The 25,772-nt window shown below is 41.6% G+C and overlaps 1 protein-coding gene across 1 annotated transcript in view; it reads left to right on the top strand.

Annotated features, from left to right (window-relative positions):
• kcng1 (potassium voltage-gated channel, subfamily G, member 1) overlaps positions 1-25,772 on the top strand; it is a 61,321-nt gene that overhangs the window by 33,684 nt on the left and 1,865 nt on the right. The window contains exon 2 of the mRNA XM_034173388.1: positions 16,980-17,867. Within this exon, the coding sequence (XP_034029279.1) occupies positions 17,082-17,867 (786 nt within the window). The 5' untranslated portion in view covers positions 16,980-17,081. The remainder of the gene's footprint in view (positions 1-16,979; positions 17,868-25,772) is intronic.

Genomic DNA, 25,772 nt, shown 5'->3' with positions numbered 1-25,772 from the left:
ACAAAGTACATCACATTGTAAATTACAGAAAAATTAAAATAGAAATGAAGAGAAATAACAATATATTACAAAACATAAAAAAACAAACAAACAAAAAAAATCTACCCAACAGTAATGACTGTAAGCAGTCTGGTACAGAAAAATGCTGGGATCATAGTTCTGGAAACCTCAGTTGAACTCAACCACCTTTTCTGGTTCAATGCTGAAATCTTTTCTTTTTGTCAGAAATACGGTTTGCTCATTAAATTAACATGTTTTCACAGACTGATGAAATTAATTGAAAATCCTTGATTCAGAATCAGAATCAGAAGAAGTTTATTGCCATTGCCAGTGAACAGGATTCACAGACTAGGAATTTGCTTCGGTAAAATGGTGCAACATTAAGAAGAGATAAAATGCTAGGATAAAATATAACATATGTGTCAAAATAAGATAAAATTTAAGATAAAAAAAGAAATATGAAAGGCTGTGTGCAACAGAAAAACAGAGAAACAGAAAAAACAATGCAGTGGGAGGAGTGCAATTAAAAACCAAAGTACATTGTCTAAAGTGACCCGTGATAAAATGATAAAGTGACAGAGTTCATGTTCATGAGTCTAACGGCAGAGGGGAAGAAACTGTTCTTATGGCTGGAGGTTCTGGTCCGGATGGACCGTAGCCTCCTGCCCGAGGGGAGTGGTTTGAATAGACCGTGTGCAGGGTGAGAAGGGTCAGCTGTGATCCGACCTGCTCGGCCCAGAGTCCTGGAGACGTGCAGGTCGTGGAGAGATGGAAGGCTACAGCCGATCACCTTCTCAGCAGAGGCCACAATGTGCTGCAGACAGAGCTTTAATTCATTTGAAAGCTTGTCTCTTAGTCTTGTCCATCCAAATTGGAAGTCCCAAAAACCAGTTTTATTTGTTATTATCTATCGTCCACCTGGTCGTTACTGTGAGTTTCTCTGTGAATTTTCAGACCTTTTGTCTGACTTAGTGCTTAGCTCAGATAAGATAATTATAGTGGGCGATTTTAACATCCACACAGATGCTGAGAATGACAGCCTCAACACTGCATTTAATCTATTATTAGACTCTATCGGCTTTGCTCAAAAAGTAAATGAGTCCACCCACCACTTTAATCATATTTTAGATCTTGTTCTGACTTATGGTATGGAAATAGAAGACTTAACAGTATTCCCTGAAAACTCCCTTTTGTCTGATCATTTTTTAATAACATTTACATTTACCCTGATGGACTACCCTGCAGTGGGGAATAAGTTTCATTACACTAGAAGTCTTTCAGAAAGCGCTGTAACTAGGTTTAAGGATATGATTCCTTCTTTATGTTCTCTAATGTCATATACCAACACAGAGCAGAGTAGCTACCTAAACTCTGTAAGGGAGTTAGAGTATCTTGTCAATAGTTTTACATCCTCATTGAAGACAACTTTGGATGCTGTAGCTCCTCTGAAAAAGAGAGCTTTAAATCAGAAGTGTCTGACTCCGTGGTATAACTCACAAACTCGTAGCTTAAAGCAGATAACCCGTAAGTTGGAGAGGAAATGGCGTCTCACTAATTTAGAAGATCTTCACTTAGCCTGGAAAAAGAGTTTGTTGCTCTATAAGAAAGCCCTTCGTGAAGCTAGGACATCTTTCTACTCATCACTAATTGAAGAAAATAAGAACAACCCCAGGTTTCTTTTCAGCACTGTAGCCAGGCTGACAAAGAGTCAGAGCTCTATTGAGCTGAGTATTCCATTAACTTTAACTAGTAATGACTTCATGACTTTCTTTGCTAACAAAATTTTGACTATTAGAGAAAAAATTACTCATAACCATCCCAAAGATGTATCGTTATCTTTGGCTGCTTTCAGTGATGCCGGTATTTGGTTAGACTCTTTCTCTCCGATTGTTCTGTCTGAGTTATTTTCATTAGTTACTTCATCCAAACCATCAACATGCTTATTAGACCCCATTCCTGCCAGGCTGCTCAAGGAAGTCCTACCATTATTTAATGCTTCAATCTTAAATATGATCAATCTATCTTTGTTAGTTGGTTATGTACCACAGGCCTTTAAGGTGGCAGTAATTAAACCATTACTTAAAAAGCCATCACTTGACCCAGCTATCTTAGCTAATTATAGGCCAATCTCCAACCTTCCTTTTCTCTCAAAGATTCTTGAGAGGGTAGTTGTAAAACAGCTAACTGATCACCTGCAGAGGAATGGTCTATTTGAAGAGTTTCAGTCAGGTTTTAGAATTCATCATAGTACAGAAACAGCATTAGTGAAGGTTACAAATGATCTTCTTATGGCTTCGGACAGTGGACTTATCTCTGTGCTTGTTCTGTTGGACCTCAGTGCTGCTTTTGATACTGTTGACCATAAAATTTTATTACAGAGATTAGAGCATGTCATAGGTATTAAAGGCATTGCGCTGTGGTGGTTTGAATCATATTTGTCTAATAGATTACAGTTTGTTCATGTAAATGGGGAATCTTCTTCACAGACTAAAGTTAATTATGGAGTTCCACAAGGTTCTGTGCTAGGACCAATTTTATTCACTTTATACATGCTTCCCTTGGGCAGTATTATTAGACGGTATTGCTTAAATTTTCATTGTTACGCAGATGATACCCAGCTTTATCTATCCATGAAGCCAGAGGATACGCACCAATTAGCTAAACTGCAGGATTGTCTTACAGACATAAAGACATGGATGACCTCTAATTTCCTGCTTTTAAACTCAGATAAAACTGAAGTTATTGTACTTGGCCCCACAAATCTTAGAAGCATGGTGTCTAACCAGATCGTTACTCTGGATGGCATTTCCCTGATCTCTAGTAATACTGTGAGAAATCTTGGAGTTATTTTTGATCAGGATATGTCATTCAAAGCGCATATTAAACAAATATGTAGGACTGCCTTTTTGCATTTATGCAATATCTCTAAAATCAGAAAGGTCTTGTCTCAGAGTGATGCTGAAAAACTAATTCATGCATTTATTTCCTCTAGGCTGGACTATTGTAATTCATTATTATCAGGTTGTCCTAAAAGTTCCCTAAAAAGCCTTCAGTTGGTTCAGAATGCTGCAGCTAGAGTACTGACGGGGACTAGCAGGAGAGAGCATATCTCACCCGTGTTGGCCTCCCTTCATTGGCTTCCTGTTAATGCTAGAATAGAATTTAAAATTCTTCTTCTTACTTATAAGGTTTTGAATAATCAGGTCCCATCTTATCTTAGGGACCTCGTAGTACCATATTACCCCATTAGAGCGCTTCGCTCTCAGACTGCGGGCTTACTTGTAGTTCCTAGGGTTTGTAAGAGTAGAATGGGAGGCAGAGCCTTCAGCTTTCAGGCTCCTCTCCTGTGGAACCAGCTCCCAATTCAGATCAGGGAGACAGATACCCTCTCTACTTTTAAGATTAGGCTTAAAACTTTCCTTTTCGCTAAGGCTTATAGTTAGGGCTGGATCGGGTGACCCTGGACCATCCCTTGGTTATGTTGCTTTAGACGTAGACTGTGTTTCATAATTATTGTATGGCCTTGCCTTGCAATGTGGAGCGCCTTGGGGCAACTGTTTGTTGTGATTTGGTGCTATACAAGAAAAAAGTTGACTGATTGATTGATGTTGACATGATGTTCAGAGACACATTTGTAAAAATCCATCACTGTTAATGAGAGATGGAGTATATATATATATATATATATATATATATATATATATATATATATATATATATATATATATATATAGTAGTGTTCAGAATAATAGTCGTGCTATGTGACTAAAAAGATTAATCCAAGTTTTGAGTATATTTCTTATTGTTACATGGGAAACAAGGCACCAGTAGATTCAATAGATTCGCACAAATCCAACAAGACCAAGCATTCATTATATGCACACTCTTAAGGCTATGAAATTGGGCTATTAGTAAAAAAAAAAAAAGTAGAAAAGGGGGTGTTCACAATAATAGTAGCATCTGCTGTTGATGCTACAAACTCAAAACTATTATGTTCAAACTGCTTTTTTAGCAATCCTGTGAATCACTAAACTAGTATTTAGTTGTATAACCACAGTTTTTCATGATTTCTGCACATCTGTGAGGCATTAATTTTGTTGGTTTGGAACCAAGATTTTGCCCATTTACTAGTGTGCTTGGGGTCATTGTCTTGTTGAAACACCCATTTCAAGGGCATGTCCTCTTCAGCATAAGGCAACATGACCTCTTCAAGTATTTTGACATATCCAAACTGATCCATGATACCTGGTATGCGATATATAGGCCCAACACCATAGTAGGAGAAACATGCCAATATCATGATGCTTGCACCACCATGCTTCACTGTCTTCACTGTGAACTGTGGCTTGAATTCAGAGTTTGGGGGTTGTGTCACAAACTGTCTGCGGCCCTTGGACCCAAAAAGAACAGTTTTACTCTCATCAGTCCACAAAATATTCCTCCATTTCTCTTTAGGCCAGTTGACGTGTTCTTTGGCAAATTGTAACCTCTTCTGCACATGTTTTTTATTTAACAGAGGGACTTTGCGAGGGATTCTTGTAAATAAATTAGCTTCACACAGGCGTCTTACAGGTAACTCCAGACTTGTGTTTGATCATCCTGGAGCTGATCAATGGGTGACCCTTTGCCATTCTGGTTATTCTTCTATCCATTTTGATGGTTGTTTTCCGTTTTCTTCCACGCATCTCTGTTTTTTTTTTTTTGTCCATTTTAAAGCATTGGAGATCATTGTAGATGAACAGCCTATAATTTTTTGCACCTGCGTATAAGTTTTCTCCTCTCCAATCAACTTTTTAATCAAACTACGCTGTTCTTCTGAACAATGTCTTGAACGTCCCATTTTCCTCAGGCTTTCAAAGAGAAAAGCATGTTCAACAGGTGCTGGCTTCATCCTTAAATAGGGGACACCTGATTCACACCTGTTTGTTCCACAAAATTGAGGAACTCACTGACTGAATGCCAAACTACTGTGAACACTGTGTTATTGTGAACACCCCCTTTTCTACTTTTTTTTTTTGTAATAGCCCAATTTCATAGCCTTAAGAGTGTGCATATCATGAATGCTTGGTCTTGTTGGATTTGTGAGAATCTACTGAATCTACTGGTACCTTGTTTGCCATGTAACAATAAGAAATATACTCAAAACCTGGATTAATCTTTTTAGTCACATAGCACTACTATTATTCTGAACACTACTGTATATATATATGTGTGTGTGTGTGTGTGTGTGTGTGTATATGTTGATGATGGATGATGCACACAGCACTCTGAAGATTTATGTATTCTCACAGTTAAAATAAATAAATAAATAAGGATTCCCTGCTACTTGTTGATCATAAGTAAATCATTATCATTATATAGACCAATCATCAGCATCATCTTAGAGATGTTTGCTTGAAGCTCTTCAGGGCACTGTAGGAAATGTAGACACAGTGCAGTAAAACAGCAGAGACTCACAACCCGGTGACTCACTAGGCAATCTGGAGAACATGCCCTGTGGCTCAGCTGTGATCTCACTGGCACACAGAGAGGCCAGGCCTCAGCCGATTTGGTGGGAAGAACAGCCTCACCGTCTCTGCAGTGCTTCAGCTCTCTTTCCGAGCTGCGCTTTGTCCCCAGAGGAAGCATACAAGTGTGTGTTTTAAAACACACTGTTCAAGAAGCAAGCTCACAATCACTTAAAGGCAAAGAGGGGTTCAAAAAAAACTTCTCGTGGGATTAAGTGTGATTGAATATAGCAGTGGGGGGGGGGGGGGGGGGGGTAAGCCTGCACACATCCACACTGATGCTGTGTTGTGATAACCACCTCATGCAGGGAGAATGGAGGAATTTATGGACCTATACCAGGAAGAAAAGGGATTTAAAGTGGTTTTCCAAAGTAATGTGTCAGTTTTACAATATTGTGTAAAATTATTATTATTATTTTCAATTCAATTTTCAATTTATTTTCATTTATATAGCACCAAATCACAACAGAGTTGCCTCAAAGCACTTCACACAAGTAAGGTCTAACCTTACTAACCCCCAGAGCAACAGTGGTAAGAAAAAACTCCCTCTGAGGAAGAAACCTCAAGCAGACGAGACTCAAAGGGGTGACCCTCTGCTTAGGCCATGATACAGACACAAATTACAGAACAATTCACAAAACAAATATACAGGAAATGCTACTGGTGCACAGGACAGGAGGGTCTCCAGCACAGATACCACACCCATCTCTGGATGGAGCTGCACCTTAAACAGAGAGAAAAAAACAGAATCAGGCATCAGAAAAACAAGAAATACTGTATAATTTGTCAGCATTAATCAACAAGAAAAACAGAAGAAATAGTAAGGTGATTGCCGGCCACTAGCCCTAAGCTTCACTAAAAGACCCAGAATTTAGATAAAGTTGAGACCGCGGCCCGCTGCGTTTACTAATAAATTAATTTAAAAGAGTAAAAAGTACAGAACTATACTATGCCAGTATGCTAGCCATACGAAAAGGAAAATAAGTGTCTTAAGTCTGCACTTGAAAGTCTCCACAGAATCTGACTGTTTTATTGATGTAGGGAGATCATTCCACAGAACAGGGGCACAATAACAGAAAGCTCTGTGACCCACAGACTTTTTATTCAACCTAGGGACACAACGTAGTCCTGGACCCTGAGAACGTAAAGCCCGGGCCGGTACGTAAGGTTTAATTAGGTCAGCTAAGTAGGGAGGTGCCAGTCTGTGAACAATTTTATAGACTAGTTGCAGAACCTTAAAATCTGATCTCATTGGGACAGGAAGCCAGTGAAGAGATGCCAAAATGGGTGTAATGTGGTCGAATTTTCTGCTTCATGTCAAAAGTCTGTCAGCAGCATTTTGAACCAATTGGAGAGCCCTAATGCTGGACTGCGGTAAACCAGAAATTAGAACATTGCAGTAGTCCAATCTACAACCCCTGGCAAAAATTATGGAATCACCGGCCTCAGAGGATGTTCATTCAGTTGTTTAATTTTGTAGAAAAAAAGCAGATCACAGACATGACACAAAACTAAAGTCATTTCAAATGGCAACTTTCTGGCTTTAAGAAACACTATAAGAAATCAAGAAAAAAAGATTGTGGCAGTCAGTAACGGTTACTTTTTTAGACCAAGCAGAGGAAAAAAAATATGGAATCACTCAATTCTGAGGAAACAAATATGGAATCGCCCTGTAAATTTTCATCCCCCAAATTAACACCTGCATCAAATCAGATCTGCTCATTGACATTGACCCTATGTGTCTTTTTGCAAGGAATGTTTTTGCAGTTTTTGCTCTATGGCAAGATGCATTATCATCTTGAAAAATGATTTCATCATCCCCAAACATCCTTTCAATTGTCCAAAATATCAACATAAACTTGTGCATTTATTGATGATGTAACGACAGCCATCTCCCCAGTACCTTTAGCTGACATGCAGCCCCATATCATCAATGACTGTGGAAATTTACATGTTCTCTTCAGGCAGTCATCTTTATAAATCTCATTGGAAAGGCACCAAACAAAAGTTCCAGCATCATCACCTTGCCCAATGCAGATTCGAGATTCATCACTGAATATGACTTTCATCCAGTCATCCACAGTCCACAAATGCTTTTCCTTAGCCCATTGTAACCTTGTTTTTTTCTGTTTAGGTGTTAATGATGCCTTTCATTTAGCTTTTCTGTATGTAAATCCCATTTCCTTTAGGCGGTTTCTTACAGTTCGGTCACAGACGTTGACTCCAGTTTCCTCCCATTCGTTCCTAATTTGTTTTGTTGTACATTTTTCGATTTTTGAGACATATTGCTTGAAGTTTTCTGTCTTGACGCTTTGATGTCTTCCTTGGTCTACCAGTATGTTTGCCTTTAACAACCTTCCCATGTTGTTTGTATTTGGTCCAGAGTTTAGACACAGCTGACTGTGAACGACCAACATCTTTTGCAACATTGCGTGATGATTTACTCTCTTTTAAGAGTTTGATAATCCTCTCCTTTGTTTCAATTGACATCTCTCGTGTTGGAGCCATGATTCATGTCAGTCCACTTGGTGCAACAGCTCTCCAAGGTGTGTTTACTCCTTTTTAGATGCAGACTAACGAGCAGATCTGATATGATGCAGGTGTTAGTTTTGGGGATGAAAATTTACAGGGTGATTCCATAATTTTTTCCTCAGAATTGAGTGATTCCATATTTTTTTCCTCTGCTTGGTCTAAAAAAGTAACCGTTACTGACTGCCACAATCTTTTTTTCTTGATTTCTTATAGTGTTTCTTAAAGCCAGAAAGTTGCCATTTGAAATGACTTTAGTTTTGTGTCATGTCTGTGATCTGCTTTTTCTACAAAATTAAACAACTGAATGAACATCCTCCGAGGCCGGTGATTCCATAATTTTTGCCAGGGGTTGTAGAAGAGATAAATGCATGGATCAGGGTCTCAGCATCAAAACACCGCAATATGTGCCCAAGGGGTGCTATATAAAGGGAGAAAAGCAGGGGGCCTAAGACAGACCCCCGTGGAATCCCAAATTTCATGTCACTAAGGTTAGAGGTAGTGTTACTGTACAAAACACAGTGCCAACGACTGGTCAGGTATGATGTCAACCATGCAAGGGCACTCCCAGTAATCGCAAAATGATTTTCAAGCCTATCAAGTAGAATATGATGATCCACTGTATCAAATGCAGGACTGAGATCTAACAGCAACAGAACCGTAGTGGTGTCCGAATCCATTGTAAGCAGTTGATCAGATGTAGTTTTGAGTACTGAGTTTAAACTATCCACAAGTCTGTCTACTGATTGGGTATTTGTCAAATGTGAAGCTAAAACATCAGGCAGTGTTGTGTGTTGGGGGGTTTGGCTGGATGTTTTTGTGTTGTTTTCTTTTCTTTGCTCTCCAGGTGGTATGCAAACTGGTTTGTGTCTGTGGAGAAGGTGCTGGCAGAAGACTCCTTCACCCTCATCAGCATAATTGGCTGCACCTGTGGAGGATGTTTACGTGCAGGCCTAATGACTCGCAGCACCTGTGGATGATGTTCACGTGCAGCCTTAAAGACTTTCAGCTGAAGCAGATAATGAGATGGCGTTCTGCATTTAAGCCATGAGTGATTCAAGCAGAATTGCCGGGAACTCGACCTTGTGACGTTCGTTTGTGAGACGCTGAGGACTGCGCCTGGGTTTGACACATCGTGCCTGTGAAGGAGGACAGGTGAGGGACACATGCTGTCAGCACACATCAGAGAGTCAGTTTGTCGTGTCCACCTGGGGGGTGTTTGGCAGTGAATGTGAGTCCAGAAGCGCCGGGCTTCGATCCCTTTGGGCGCTGGAGAGCGCGCCGTCCTTCACTCCGCCAGACAAACGCACTTTTATGTTGTACACTGAGTATTGCACAAGAGGGGAAAATAAAATTGTTTTGTTTTTGGAACCGCTTTCTGGTTATTTAGCGCTGGGTTCAGTCAGACGCAGGTCCGCTCCTCAACCTGCGTCTGCACATAACAGTAGTTCACGGACATTCTAAAATGGACCCAGCGGCAGAAGCGGTTCCATTTGCCAAAAGAGTTCAAGAACACTTGGAGAAAATATGGGAGCAATTACAGCATCTCGCAAACCAAATTAAACAAACAGATGCCCGTGTTACGGAGCTTGCAGCACAAGCCGTTCCGCTTCCTGCTGCTCCAGCGGCGGCACCATCGATACCGGTGCAGATAACTCCGTCACCCAGAGATTCGGCTTCCGAACCAATTATTTGTCATCCGGAGCCTTATGCGGGAAACGTTGAAGCCTGTGCTCCGTTTTTGATGCAATGTTCTCTGGTTTTTGCTCAGCGACCGCTTCCTTCTCTTCTGATGGTAGCCGTGTCTCATATGTGACAAATTTGCTCCGAGGTGACGCCTTAGCTTGGGTCACTGCGTTGTGGAGTAATAACTCTCCATTGTTAGGATCCTTTAAGGATTTATCCCGGGAGTTCCGATTGGTTTTTGACCATCCGGTGAAAACAAATACCGTTGCCCAACGGTTCCTGAATCTCAGGCAGGGGAGGTGGAGTGCGGCGGATTATTCCGTGGATTTTCAAATTTTTTCTACTCAGTCCGGTTGGAATGCCGCAGCTTTAAGAGGAGTGTTTGTGGATGGTTTAAACGATTCATTAAAAGACGAGCTAGTAGTCCATGACGAACCAAAAAATTTATATGAGCTAATATCTTTGGTTATTCGTCTAGATGATCGGATAAAGGAGCGTGGACGCGAGAGAGAGCGGACATCAGAGTGGGTCTTTTCGTCTCGGGGCTTTCCCCGACACAGATCTGGGTTGCCTCTTCTTCGCCCCACTAAGACTCCTCCGACGGGACCTCTGGCTCCTCTTGCAGATGAGCCCATGCAGCTCGGACGAGCTGAAGCCGCCATATTGCCCCGTCACATAAGCGTCAAGAAAAATAGTGATGACGTATCTCCAGGTGTTCTGGGACAGGCACAATACTGGACACAAAAAAAAAACATAATTAGGTATTTGGGCTGTTTTTGTTTGTTTTTTTGTAAGGGGTTATAAATTGTTTGGGTGTTTAGAGGCGGTTCTGGTGGAGTGAACGACTGGCGGTTCGGAGCTTGGCTGAACTCAGCCAATCGTTGGTTTTTTATTATTTGAACTTAGGTATTTTCTGTTTGGGATTGGGTCGTTTTGTTGTTTTTTATTTCCCTGCTTCCCTAACCCCAACCTCACTTGCCCTAAGACCGTTTGTCTTGTGGGTTGTGGGGTGGTGGAGGTTGGTCACGCTGAGTGTTTCTCAGAAGACCTCTGCACCTGGGGGGGGTTGTCAGGGGCGTTTTCTTTTGGGGTTTGTTTAGGGCCCGGTTCTACTCCAGCCTCGGTGGGCCTTTGACCGTTCGTCATTGGTGTTACCGGGGTGTGGTGCAGCGGGAACATACCTCAGTCGGAGGGGTGGGCTGATCTGTTGCCGTTCGCCATTTTGGTAGTTCCGCCCCTCCCGATAGGCTGGTGGTATGGTCGGGTAGGGGCACCGGACGTATTTCTGGTTTTCCGCTGCGCTTCGGGGTTGGGATTGGGTTAGTTTTTCCTGTTTCCTTCCCCGGCTTAGTAATTTTGTGCCGTTCGCCAAAATGGAGCTAACGACTGGCTCTGGGAGTGATCTGGGGTCTTTCGGGGTGCTGGGGGAGGTAACAGGGTTTTCCAGTTTTTTCTTTTGCCCCCGGGGTGTTTTAATGAAGTCCGCCGGGGGTTGGATTTTTGTGTTTTTACGCTTCCTTCCAGGTTCCACCTCCAGGGTTGATGGGACGGTCCTCTGGGGGGGAATTGATTGTGGGGCCGACTAACCAAGTGTGGCCGGGTCTGGGGTTCCTGGGTTGTGGGGAGAGGACCTCCTGGGGTTGATGGTACAGTCCTCTGGGGGGCGCTGCTCCTCCATGTAAACCTGGGGACCTCTGTAGGATTCCGGTTTTGGTTGTCTCTCCTGGAACTGGCGGTAAAGGTCTTCTGGGGGGGGGGGGTTGGGCTCTGCATATCGTGCTGGGGGGGGGTTGTTTGTTATTTTTCTTTGTGCATTTGTGTTTGTATTGTGTTGTTGGGGCTGTGTTGGGTTTTTGCATTTGGGGGTTTTTCTTTTCTTCCCGGGGTTGGATGGGACGGTCCCCTGGGGAGGTTTTGGGTGGGTTTTGTTTTTCTTGTATGTTGGGTTGTATATGGGACTTTTTTGGGGTTTTGTTGATGCCAGCCGGCCTTCCAGCCGCAGTGCCCTGTCCTGCTGTCTGCTGTGGACCTTGGGAGCGTTACGCCGTCTGCTTGCTGTCATGGACCCCGGAGGGAGGTGCTGTTCTCGGGCCTGGTCTGTTCGGTCACTGGGAGGCTTCCTGTTGATGGAGGGGTACTGTTGTGTGTTGGGGGGTTTGGCTGGATGTTTTTGTGTTTTCTTTTCTTTGCTCTCCAGGTGGTATGCAAACTGATTTGTGTCTGTGCAGAAGGTGCTGGCAGAAGAATCCTTCACCCTCATCAGCATAATTGGCTGCACCTGTGGAGGATGTTTACGTGCAGACTTAGACTTTCAGCTGAAGCAGATAATGAGATGGCGTTCTGCATTTAAGCCATGAGTGATTCAAGCAGAATTGCCGGGAACTCGACCTTGTGACGTTCGTTTGTGAGACGCTGAGGACCGCGCCTGGGTTTGACACATCGTGCCTGTGAAGGAGGACGGGTGAGGGACACATGCTGTCAGCACACATCAGAGAGTCAGTTTGTCGTGTCCACCTGGGGGGTGTTTGGCGGTGAATGTGAGTCCAGAAGCGCCGGGCTTCGATCCCTTTGGGCGCTGGAGAGCACGCCGTCCTTCACTCCGCCAGACAAATGCACTTTTATGTTGTACACCGAGTATTGCACAAGAGGGGAAAATAAAATTTTGTTTTTGGAACAGCTTTCTGGTTATTTAGCGCTGGGTTCAGTCAGACGCAGGGCCGCTCCTCAACCCGCGTCGGCACATAACAGGCAGTCTAGCTTCGAGTTCAGTCGTAGTTGAGGAGTTGATGCATCACTGCAGTGATAAATAAGGTTGTTGTTCCACAAAACACGGCAGTGAAACTGTAAACTTAATAACTGAGTGATCAGACACCACTGATGTAAGAGGCATGATGTTAATATTCGTGATAGCAATACCACGTGTGAGAACCAGATCCAGGGTATTTCCACTAATGTGCGTCGAGTCCTGAATGCATTGCTGATTTCCTAATGCATCCACAATTTCCATAAATTATTTGCAGAAGGGATCAGAAGGCTTATTTATATGAACGTTACTCACCAATGATCAGAATGTTATCTACACTCGTTGATAGGTTAGAGATGAACGCACCAAATTCATCTAAGAATTCAGAATATGGGCCAGGAGGCCTATATACAGTGACAAAGTAATACGGGTGATTTTTATTCTTCTGACCTTGGCAATGCGTAATATCCTGAGCAAGGCAGAGAATCAGATGCGCTGATTCTCTGCCCGTTTTCAATTTGGAGAACTGACAAAGCAATTATTAAAGTGTGTTTTTGTTTGTTTGTTTCCCAACAGGAAATCAAATTTGAAATGTCAACACATTCCCATTCCAACAAAAGTCAAATGTGAGATTTAATTTTTCTATCCCATTAAAGAAATTAATCAGTTACATAAAACAAAGACAGTCCCTGATGATCACTTAAATACATTGTTAAAATGATTAAATATAATACTTTCTTGTAAATTGCAGAAGACCACCATATTATAATATTTTCATTTAAAAGTAATTCTATATTTCATCTTTACTTTATTGTATATATTAGGGGTGCAGCAATCCACTATTTTGGATCAGTATCAGTCCAATATTGGCCGAAATTACTGGATCAGATACAGGAAATGGTGATAAAGGCATAGCTGCAAGGTTTCAAGATAAATAGTAATAATAGCTGCTGGTCACGTTGCCATTTTGTCTCATAATTCACTTTTAAAGATGGTGTTATAGTGAACTGGCCATTCTGGCCTGCTTTGTTCTCTGTCCGAGGACAACCTGCTGATGAAAGAAAAGAAGCCACCAAGACTGTTAACTTGCTCTGCTGCATGTTTGTGTATGTTATTCTTCTTGTCTATGTCATTCTGTCTGTCTTATTCCACCATCCATCCATCTGATATCCTTCCAGGCCTGGGACATGTGTGAACTGTTAAGATCCTGAGCAAACCTGTGGGTTGGGGACCATCACATGGAACAAAACTAGGAAATGTACTCTTTCATGACTAAACTCACATCAGTATCACTGTCTTGTTAATTGTAGTCCATTTAACTGGGACTTTGCTCTTCACCTCTTGACTGTCCTTTGCCTAGTGGACTCATATACGGTTGTTTAACTGCAGCATTTCTGTCTCTTCATATTTGACCATTCTTGTGTTTTTTTTTTTTTTTTAGATGTTATTTTGTTGTTGTTAGTATGGACAAACCAGATGGATGGCCACCCCACTTAGTCTGGTCTGCTTGAGATTTCTTTCTATAATCAAATGACTTTTTCTTCACTGTTGCCAATGTGCTTGCCCGGGAGGCGGGTAAAGTTAGACCTTAGTTATGTGTAGTGCCTTGTGGTGACTTATGCTATGATTCAGTGCTGTATAAATCAATTGAAATTAATTGAGCTGAAAGGTCAGCACTCAGGATCAAACAGTCAGCAATCAGAACCATGGCAGTGGTTGGTGAGTGCCCTTCCAGTTAATTGTATTTTTGCATACTTGAGAAGGTGGTTGTGCATCAGTGATAGCTTTTAAAATCGATTACATATTGGAACCAGTGACTTTTTGATGCAGTCGCCTTATTGCTGCAATGGACCTCATTGCTGTTAATGTTCGAACTCTTTGGTTTTGCTGAAACAGAAACCCAGCACACAGCAGTTCTGGAGGTTAATTCAACCAGGCACAGTGTGGCAGACAACGAGATGGTTTCTCTCTGATGTGGCAGGAAGCAGATAGTGCAAACTGTCATCAGAGGCTCGCAGAAAGTGACAGTGCAGCTGCTTAATAACCACTCAGTGACACATTCACATCCCCGTTTTAGAAGAAAACTCCTCCTTCCTGATGCAGAATTGACGGTGCAAGTGAAGGCACTGACATTTTAATTCCTGACTGGCAAACCCGCCTCCCCCTAAATTACTGTAATTGATTAAATTAGTTTGGACACTGTCCATGAAAGTACAGCACAGCTGTTATACGGTAAACATTCACTGCTTGAGCTTTTCTATTTTACCTGTAGTTTTTTCCCCACCTGTAAAACCTTAAAATATCTAGAACAAGCACATTTTACATACTGCTGTCAAAGTAGAACCTGTCGAACAGGGTGCTTAATGTTCAGCTCACACACCTCAGTCACAGTATGACAGTAACAAAAAATAACAAAAAAAATCTGTGAAAAGACACTTAGACACAGATGGAAATATCAGCTGTTAATTATTGTTCCTTCACTGGCAGCATGAAATAAAGATCAAACAATCTGTTTAATTCCCTAACTGCTTTACACAGCAGATGTTCATGTACATAATGTTGACTTGGATTTTTTTTTTCCCCTCTAAGGCCTAAAGCAGTGATTCCCAAAGTGTGGCGCATGGCCCCCTGGAACATGAAACACTGAATATTAAGGCAACTGAACTGGATAAAACTAACTGAAAATAAAATGAAATGTATATTAAATTAACTGGCTGTAAAGCTAAATTATTTTTTTAAAGCTGGTCTCCATACTAAACTAGAAATCACTCCTGCCACTTTTCTCCACCCTGTCCACCCTGCCTGCACCTCTTCACCACACTAATTGACCCCAAGGATTTAAAGTCTACCTTCAACACCTCCACTCCTTGTAAACACACTATTCAACTGTGCTTTCCCTCATTCACACACATATACTCTGTGTTGTTCCAGCTGTCTTTCATTCCCCTTCTCTCCAGAGCATATCTCCACATCTCCATCTCAGGTGAGGTCACGATGTCACCTGTAAAAAATAGTCCATGGAGACTCCTGTCTGAACTCATCTATCAGCCTGTCCATCACCACTGCAAACAAGAAAGGGTCCAGACCCGGCCCTTGATGTAGTCTCAAATCCACCTTGGATAGCTGTCATTTCTACTGTGCATCTCATGGTTCTCACACTGTCCTTGTACATATCCTGCACCACCCTCACAAACTTCTCTTCATACTGCCTACACATTCTCACTCCCAACTTACATTTTTGCACTTGGTTAGTGTCACTTTCAATCATGATGTGATGAGTCAGGGACCTCCTGTTGCGCCATTTAGTGACAGGTGGGAAGATCCAGGGGGTGGGGGGGCGCGGTCTCTCTAAAACCCCTATTACACAGGACACACCATTCTATTACAATCCCCCGCAATCCAAAAAACGTGTAACAACTGCCACCACCTTACAATCTCTGATTTCTTTTAGGTTGCATCTGTTACATAGGATGTAGTCCAGCTGTGTGCTCCTTCCTCCATACGTCACCCTGTGCTCCTCATTCTTCTTAAAGTAAATATTCACAACAGCCATTTTCAACCTTTTGAGAAAATATAACTGAATAATGGAACATAATCTATCTGAATGTGAAAAACAGAATATCAGGTAACTGGATGCAAAACTAAATGAATATTATAAAGATAAATTATATAAACACTTAGTGAATATAAAAAGGTAACAGCACATAGAAACAAGCTGAATATAAAGTCAACACAATATCAAATATTTGTCTCGCTCCACTTGATATAGTACATTGTAGTGTTTTCAATTTGGAGAACTGACAAAGCAATTATTAGTCCATTTGGAATGACAAAGGACATGAGATGGATGTTGTGTTTTCTTGCTATTTGATAATCTTTTTTTTTCTTTTCTTTTTTTTTGGCGATTGAATGCGTGAATCAGGTTTTATGCCTTTTTGCTTAATGACACTTTGCTGGTTCTTGTTTAAGCACATTTTGTTCATTTATCCGGGGATTTGCATTGTCGCTGTTGCTCTAGAAGACGAGTGGTCATTTGAATTAAATGCAAATAATCTAAGTGCGTCCTGCAGTAATGATGCTGCTCTTATTATAAGAGGGAAACCACTCTGTAACCACTGCAAATGTGAATTATTATGATTATTGTTCAAGAAATAATATCAGCATTGGGCTGGTAGTCCATCAATGTGGCACTATAATGGTTAAGGGATGCAGGATGTTTTCTTTGTGATTAGCAATGCAAACATAGGATTAATGGAGTTATTTAGCGAATAAGACGTGGGTATGTGAACCTTCCATAACTCCATAAAAACTGGTGCATGTTCAGCTGGGAAATTTTGTGTTCTGATAAACACAGGTGAGGACCAGTGAATCTCCTATTTTGAGCCACATTGGCTTTTCCCCCCACAATGATAAATTTATTTAAACAAAAAAAGCCTCCTCACTAAATGTAGGGTCGTAGTAGCCACTAAATCCACTGTTGGTTGTTCTAGCAATGCTTCTCCTTTGTTTTAAAGATGGTTTTGACCTGAGACGTCACCTGGTCCTGCGTCCTCGATAGTCCTCCTCAAGGTGGGCTGGTGGGTATTTGAACACAGGCATGTGAGCAGGCAGTAAACATGACCCTGCTGGGAGGTGATGGCTCAGACTACGACTACAGCGCCCTGAGCTGTGCATCTGACACCTCCCTCAATCAAGCACCACCGCCTGAACAGGAGGCTCAAAAGGGAGCCTACTACAGGAGGGCACAGCGAGTCCAAGAGGTCAGCACCAGCCCTGGGGAAGCGCCGCTGTCCAGCACCCGTAAACTCTATGCCATCATCAATGTGGGAGGCCTGCGTTACCAGCTGCCTTGGACCACCTTGGAGGACTTCCCCTTGTCTCGTCTTGGTCAGCTGCACCTCTGCAGCAGCTTTGATGAGATCATGCGGATCTGTGATGACTATGATGTCACACTCAACGAGTTCTTTTTTGATCGCAGCCCCAGTGCCTTCTGCACCATCCTGACCTTCCTGAGGGCGGGAAAGCTGCGCTCCCTCAGGGAGATGTGCGCCCTGTCCTTCCGGGAGGAGCTGCTTTACTGGGGTGTACCTGAGGAGAGCCTGGAGTGGTGCTGTCGCCGGCGTCTGCTGCAGCGTGTGGAGGAGTTTGAAGAGATGGAGAGAGCAGAGGAGGAGGAGCTGCTGGAGGGCCTGTTGGATACAGATAGCAGCCTGGGGGATCCCAGACACACAGCGGCATCCAGGCTGGATTGGTGCATGGGGAAGCTCAGAGACATGGTGGAGAGGCCTCACTCGGGCCTGCCGGGGAAGATCTTTGCCTGTTTGTCAGTGTTGTTTGTCACCATCACTGCCATCAACCTCTCCATCAGCACTCTGCCTGCCGTGAGGGAAGAGGAGGAGGCGGTGAGTCCACTCACACATGACATTTAACAGACGTCGGTTCACTTTAGCCAATTGGAAGCATGAAACATGAATCAAAGTGGCCAAAAAAAAAAAAATAGATCTGTTGTTCACTCAGCAAGTGTTTTGACACCAGTTATGAAAAGTAGAAAGACGAGAAACAGGAAGACTTTGTTCTCAAAGTGAGAATCTGTTTTTCTGCAGTCACAAAATTAAAAAAAAAAAAAAAATTAACAAATTGACCTCATGGCTTGTGATATCTGTCAAGTTAATAAAAGCTCCTTCCAGGAATAAAAAAGATCACAACTGAGAGTGATACACCATTTGTGCAAATGTTGATAAGAAAAATATTCACACAGTTTCACGCAAATACACGAATTGATAATTTGCACCTTTGTTTCTCAAATGAGAAGTAAAATAGGAATGATAGGGTTTAAACTGGAAAGTGTGAATAAATTTTTTAATTGTGATAATGCACATTTAGGACCCTATCTTGATGATCTATAATGCACCGTCTAAAGCACATAGGAGTCATTCAAGATGAAATCAATACATTTAAAACAATTTCCACAGTTCATGTTCTCAGATTTGCTTCTTCTATTAATAGAAGCAACAGGTTGGTCATCATTGGCAGTGTTCCACATTAGCCTATTCTCAAGGTTCCAGATAACGAATACTAAAATCCAGGTGCTTTCCAAACTTTTGTGGGTGATTTACTAAGAAGAATTAATGACCATAAAGTGCAAAATAAAATTTAATCTGCCACTTGGAAGTATGCACCTTCTGCTGTTACACACAAGCTCTTCCACATAACAGAGCAATTTAAAAAAGAAAAAAAAGAAAAAAGTAACTACAACCCCAATTCCAATGAAGTTGGGACATTGTGTGAAATGTAAATAAAAACAGAATACAATGCTTTTTAAATCCTCTTCAACCTATATTCTGTTGAATCCACCACAAAGACAAGATATTTAATGTTCAAACTGCTAAACTTTGTTGATTTGTGCAAATATTTGCTCATTTTGAAATGGATGCTTGTAACATGTTTCAAAAAAGCTGAGACGGGGCAACAAAGGACTAGGAAAGTTGATGAATGCTCAAAGAACACCTCTTTGGAACATTCCACAGGTGAACAGGTTAACTGGAAACAGTGAGTGTCATGATTGGGTATAAAGCAAAGATGGGGTGAGGATCACCACTTTGTGAATAACTGCATGAAAAAAATAGTCCAACAGTTTAAGAACAATGTTTCTCAATGTTCAACTGCAAGGAATTTAGGGATTCCATCATCTACAGTCCATAATATAATCAGAAGATTCAGAGAATCTGAAGAACTTTCTATATGTAAGCAGCAAGGCCAAAAACCAACATTGAATGCCTGTGACCTTCGATCCCTGAGGCGGCACTGCATTAAAAACTGACATTATTGTGTAAAGGATCTTACCCTGTGGGCTCAGGAACACTTCAGAAAACCATTGTCAATTAACACAGTTCGTTGCTACATCTACAAGTGCAAGTTAAAACTCTACCATGCAAAGTGAAAGCCAAACATCAACAACATCCAGAAACGCCGCCTTCAAATGGACAGATGCAAAGTGGAAAAGTGTGCTGTGGTCTGATGAGTCCACATTTCAAATTGTTTTTGGAAATCATGGACGTCGTGTCCTCTGGACAAAAGAGGAAAAAAAAAAACATCCAAATTGTTACCAGCACAAAGTTCAAAAGCCAGCATCTGTGATGGTATGGGGGTGTGTTAGTGCCCATGGCATGGGCAACTTACACATCTGTGATGGCACCATCAATGCTGAAAGGTACATCCAGGTTTTGGAGCAACACATGCTGCCATGCAAGCAACGTCTTTTTCAGGGACGTCCCTGCTTATTTCAGCAAGACAATGCCAAGCCACATTCTGCACCTGTTACAACAGCGTGGCTTCGTATTAAAAGAGTGCGGGTACTAGACTGGCCTGCCTGCAGGCCAGACCTGTCGCCCATTGAAAATGTGTGGCACATTATGAAGCGCAAAATACGACAACGGAGACCCCGGACTGTTGAACAACTGAAGTCGTACATCAAGCAAGAATGGGAAAGAATTCCACCTACAAAGCTTCAACAATTAGTGTCCTCAGTTCCCAAACGCTTATTGAGTGTTGTTAGAAGGAAAGGTGATGTAACACAGTGGGAAACATACCACTGTCCCAGCTTTTTAGAAACCTTTTGCAGGCATCCATTTCAAAATGAGCAAATATTTACACAAAAACAATAAAGTTTATCAGTTTGAACATTAAATATCTTGTCTTTGTGGTGTATTCAATTGAATATAGGTTGAAGATGATTTGAAAATCATTGAATTCTGTTTTTAATTTACAATTTACACAACTTCCCAACTTCAATGGAATTGGGGTTGTAAGACATTTAATGATTGTTCCAGCAAAAGTATTTAAACAAACTTGGGAGTAATTATGCCGTGTCCTATCAGTGCAAAGAGCACAGAACTGTTCTCTGTGCATTTTATGTACATATCAGCTGTAATCAACCCACACACACTCACGAAACCTTGGCTAAGCCTCATCCAATGTAACTTTTCTTCACCCAATATTTCTCTATTTTGGACGACTTGCCATCCATCAATTATGTTCTCCACCCCCCTCCCAAATTAAGCAAACAACAAAGACTCAAGTAAATTAGATCAATTGATTTTGTTGTGAACAGCATATGATTGATTCTGATGTGATGAATGCTTCTCAAACATCAGTAGCGTGCTTGCCTACCTTCTTAGTGTTTCTGGCATCCTTGGAGTTCAATATTTCCACCAGTTACTCCTCTGTGAACTCAGCAAACCTCGCTGGCAGACGATTTTCTGCTGTTGTTGACATGTTTGTTGCCATTTTTTCAACCAGCGTCTGTCAGCAAGTTCCTGACCTCTGCTACGTCATTAGTGATGTCATCTCATGAATAATTGTATGCCACGCTCTGATTGGCTAGCTTTTGGCAGTATGCTCTAATGCTATTGGTCAGTGGGAACCGATCCAATATAACTTTTGGTCCTAGCCTTTTTGGATCCCTTTGGATCCAACATCACTTTCTGGCACCAAGCATGCCAAAATACAGGTAATGATGGACAGGAAGGCTAATCTGTGATTGGCTATTGCAATCTGAGTGGAGAACATATATACAAGTATGTATATATATATATATATATATATATATATATATATATATATATATATATATATATATATATATATATATATATATATATATATATATATATATATATATATATGTATATGTAATCCGAATTGGGAGCAGGTTCCACAGGAGAGGAGCCTGAAAGCTGAAGGCTCTGCCTCCCATTCTACTCTTACAAACCCTAGGAACTACAAGTAAGCCTGCAGTCTGAGAGCGAAGCGCTCTATTGGGGTGATATGGTACTATGAGGTCCCTAAGATAAGATGGGACCTGATTATTCAAAACCTTATAAGTAAGAAGAAGAATTTTAAATTATATTCTAGAATTAACAGGAAGCCAGTGAAGAGAGGCCAATATGGGTGAGATATGCTCTCTCCTTCTAGTCTCTGTCAGCACTCTAGCTGCAGCATTTTGAATTAACTGACGGCTTTTCAGGGAACTTTTAGGACAGCCTGATAATAATGAATTACAATAGTCCAGCCTAGAGGAAATAAATGCATGAATTAGTTTTTCAGCATCACTCTGAGACAAGACCTTTCTAATTTTAGAGATATTGCACAAATGCAAAAAAGCAGTCCTACATATTTGTTTAATATGCGCATTGAAGGACATATCCTGATCAAAAATGACTCCAAGATTTCTCACAGTACTACTAGAGGTCAGGGTAATGCCATCCAGAGTAAGGATCTGGTTAGACACCATGTTTCTAAGATTTGTGGGGCCAAGTACAATAACTTCAGTTTTATCTGAATTTAAAAGCAGGAAATTAGAGGTCATCCTGTTGGGGAAAGTGTAATGCACGGACCCACAACAGGGGCTGCAAATGAACGGTCAATAGATAATCCAATAAATACAATTTATTGCGGCAAATGTGCACAACAGGTCGAATACTGCTTTTAGACAATCAATCACAAGATACAATAAGTGACGTGTGGGCAGGCCTGAGGGTAGGAGACGCCTATCCAGAGAAGAGCCGGGGCCCACAAGGTTCCGCCGCCAACGAAGACCTGCAGTATACCAAAGCCGCCAAGTCCCGAGTTCCCAGGTGGCCTCTGCTTCCAGCTGTCAGATCCAGTACTGCTGGCAGGAACAAAAACAGGTTAAGGATGGGTGTGTGGACACCCAGTAAGCAGTCAGCAAAAATAAGTCACCAGTCCCTCCTGAAGGAATAATCCACCACTCCCAGGAAACAGGAACACTAAGTATGTGCAGCACCAATAGTATACTTAAATGATGAGGGAGGAGCAGGAACCGCCGACTCCTTCCAGTCTCCACCACCCAGCTCCAAGCTGTGAGGTAAGCTGATATCTCGGCAGAGATGTGGTGTCTCCTCCAGGCTTTTATAGTGAAGCTGATGATGATTACTGACAGCTGTCAGTCCTGGCTCCTGGGTGGCCACGGTGCCCTCTAGTGCCTGAAACCCGACAACAGGCAGGGCGCCCTCTGGCGTTGGCCAGCAGTACCTCCTCTTCGGGCGGCCCACACAACACATCCATGTCTTTATGTCTGTAAAACATTCCTGCAGTTTAACTAATTGGTGTGTGTCCTCTGGCTTCATGGATAGATAAAGCTGGGTATCATCTGCGTAACAATGAAATTTAAGCAATGCCATCTAATAATACTGCCTAAGGGAAGCATGTATAAAGTGAATAAAATCAGTCCTAGCACAGAACCTTGTGGAACTCCATAATTAACCTTAGTCCGTGAAGAAGGCTCCCCATTTACATGAACTAATTGTAATCTATTAGATAAATATGATTCAAACCACTGCAGCGCAGTGCCTTTAATACCTATGGCATGCTGTAATCTCTGTAATAAAATTTTATGATCAACAGTATCAAAAGCTGCACTGAGGTCTAACAGGACAAGCACAGAGATGAGTCCACTGTCTGAGGCCATAAGAAGATCATTTGTAACCTTCACTAATGCTGTTTCTGTACTATGATGAATTCTAAAACCTGACTGAAACTCTTCAAATAGACCATTCCTCTGCAGATGATCAGTTAGCTGTTTTACAACTACCCTTTCAAGAATTTTTGAGAGAAAAGGAAGGTTGGAGATTGGCCTATAATTAGCTAAGATAGCTGGGTCAAGTGATGGCTTTTTAAGTAATGGTTTAATTACTGCCACCTTAAAAGCCTGTGGTACATAGCCAACTAATAAAGATAGATTGATCATATTTAAGATCGAAGCATTAATTAACAGTAGGGCTTCCGTGAGCAGCCTGGTAGGAATGGGGTCTAATAGACATGTTGATGGTTTGGAGGAAGTAACTAATGAAAATAACTCAGACAGAACAATCGGAGAGAAAGAGTCTAACCAAATACCGGCATCACTGAAAGCAGCCAAAGAGAACGATATGTCTTTGGGATGGTTATGAGTAATTTTTTTCTCTAATAGTTAAAATTTTATTTGCAAAGAAAGTCATGAAGTCATTACTAGTTAAAGTTAAAGGAATACTCGGCTCAGTAGAGCTCTGACTCTTTGTCAGCCTGGCTACAGTGCTGAAAAGAAACCTGGGGTTGTTCTTATTTTCTTCAATTAGTGATGAATAGTAAGATGTCCTAGCTTTATGGAGGGCTTTTTTTTATAGAGCAACAGACTCTTTTTCCAGGCTAAATGAAGATCTTCTAAATTAGTGAGACGCCATTTCCTCTCCAGCTTACAGGTTATCTGCTTTAAGCTGCGAGTTTGTGGGTTAAACCATGGAGTCAGGCACTTCTGATTTAAGGCTCTCTTTTTCAGAGGAGCTACAGCATCCAAAGTTGTGCTCAATGAGGATGTAAAGCTATTGACGAGATAATCTATCTCACTCATAGAGTTTAGGTAGCTACTCTGCACTGTGTTGGTATATGGCATTGGAGAACATAACAAAGAAGGAATCATATCCTTAAACCTAGTTACAGCGCTTTCAGAAAGACTTCTACTGTAATGAAACTTATTCCCCACTGCTGGGTAGTCCATCAGAGTAAATGTAAATGTTATTAAGACATGATCAGACAACAGGGGGTTTTCAGGGAATACTGTTAAGTCTTCAATTTCTATGCCATATGTCAGAACAAGCTCTAAAGTGTGGTTAAAGTGGTGGGCGGGCTCATTTACATTTTGAGTGAAGCCAACTGAGTCTAATAATAGATTAAATGCAGTGTTGAGGCTGTCATTCTCAGCATCTGTGTGGATGCTAAAATCACCCACTATAATTATCTTATCTGAGCTAAGCACTGTCAGACAAAAGGTCTGAAAAATCACAAAGAAACTCACAGTAACAACCAGGTGGACGATAGATAACAACAAATAAAACTGGTTTTTGAGACTTCCAGTTTGGATAGACAAGACTAGGGTTGCCAACACTCTGAAAAATAAATAAGGGACACCTCACCGCCAGGGCCGACCGGCCGACTGACCATTGCCTTCACCCTTCCCAGCGTCTGTGTGAAACGATTTTTAACCATTTGACTGACTTGACGAGCAGAGGTGGTGGACAAGTGGTTAATGCGCTTGGTTTCAGTTCAGAAGGTTCCGGGTTCAAATCCCACCCCTTCCACATTTCTCCATGTAATGTGGAGTTGCGTCAGGAAGGGTATCCGGCGTAAAACTTGTGTAAAACTTGTGCCAATTCAACATGCAGATCCACCTTGGGTTTGCTGTGGCGACCCCAAGTGCAAACAAGGGAGCAGCCGAAGGGACTTACCTACTGTTGACTTGACCCTGAATTTAGGTAGATGCATACATGCATTTGTTCTGATATGAACACGTGGAAAACAAATTATTATTTAGCAATTTATTTTTAGTGCAAAATAAATTTTCAATCACAATTTTAATATGAGCATTCTGTCTTCTTTAAAAATAAATCTCTGTAGTGTTATTGCTTAACTTAAATTGTATAAGTAAGTCCCTTCGGCTGCTCCCTTGTTTGCACTCGGGTTCGCCACAGCAAATCCAAGGTGGATCTGCATGTTGATTTGGCACAGGTTTTACGCCGGATGCCCTTCCTGACGCAACTCCACATTACATGGAGAAATGTGGCAGGGGTGGGATTTGAACCCAGAACCTTCCGACTAAAACCAAGCGCATTAACCACTTGGCCACCACCCCTGCTCTTAACTTAAATTGTATAAATTTAAAACAAAAAAAAATTAACAAAAAAAAAAGACAATAGAAAATTTGCATCATCCAAAACAATGTAACAGTGCATATTTACACATTTAGTGTAATAAAAGTGCAAAAAATTAAGTCTGAAAAGTAAACAATACTGTTGTCGCGCACCTTTTCCACCCAGCCATTTTCCTTTTCTCATTCGCCCCTGTATTTTTGCATTCTTTTTTTTTTTTTTTTTTTTTAGGAGGAGTAGTAACGACGTTACAGACATTGCTGTCCGTAGTGTCGGTGTCCGTATAGATATCAGCCATGCTGCTTTGTTATTGTCGTCCAGCGACCGTCGTCGGCTCATGACGTCGGTATCTTCTTGTGAGCAGATGTCCCTCGACCAATGAGATAAGAGTGATTCTGTATTGTCAACTCGTGTCTGTCAGCTCATTGGTGAAAAGCAGGAGAGAGGCTGGGATCAAATTTACCATAAGTTTCCATATAAAGCGCCAGTCAATTCCATTGACATTTTACAGACTTTTTGATTCTCACAGAAATACGGGACAAACTGCGTCCCGTTTCAGGTCAATACGGAACGCACACTTTTATTTCAAAATAAGGGACGATTCCG

Source organism: Thalassophryne amazonica, chromosome 6 (assembly GCF_902500255.1).
Source record: "Thalassophryne amazonica chromosome 6, fThaAma1.1, whole genome shotgun sequence".
NCBI lineage: Eukaryota > Metazoa > Chordata > Actinopteri > Batrachoidiformes > Batrachoididae > Thalassophryne > Thalassophryne amazonica.
The sequence above is the reverse complement of the archived record's forward strand: the minus strand, read 5'-3'. Positions and strand labels throughout refer to the sequence as shown.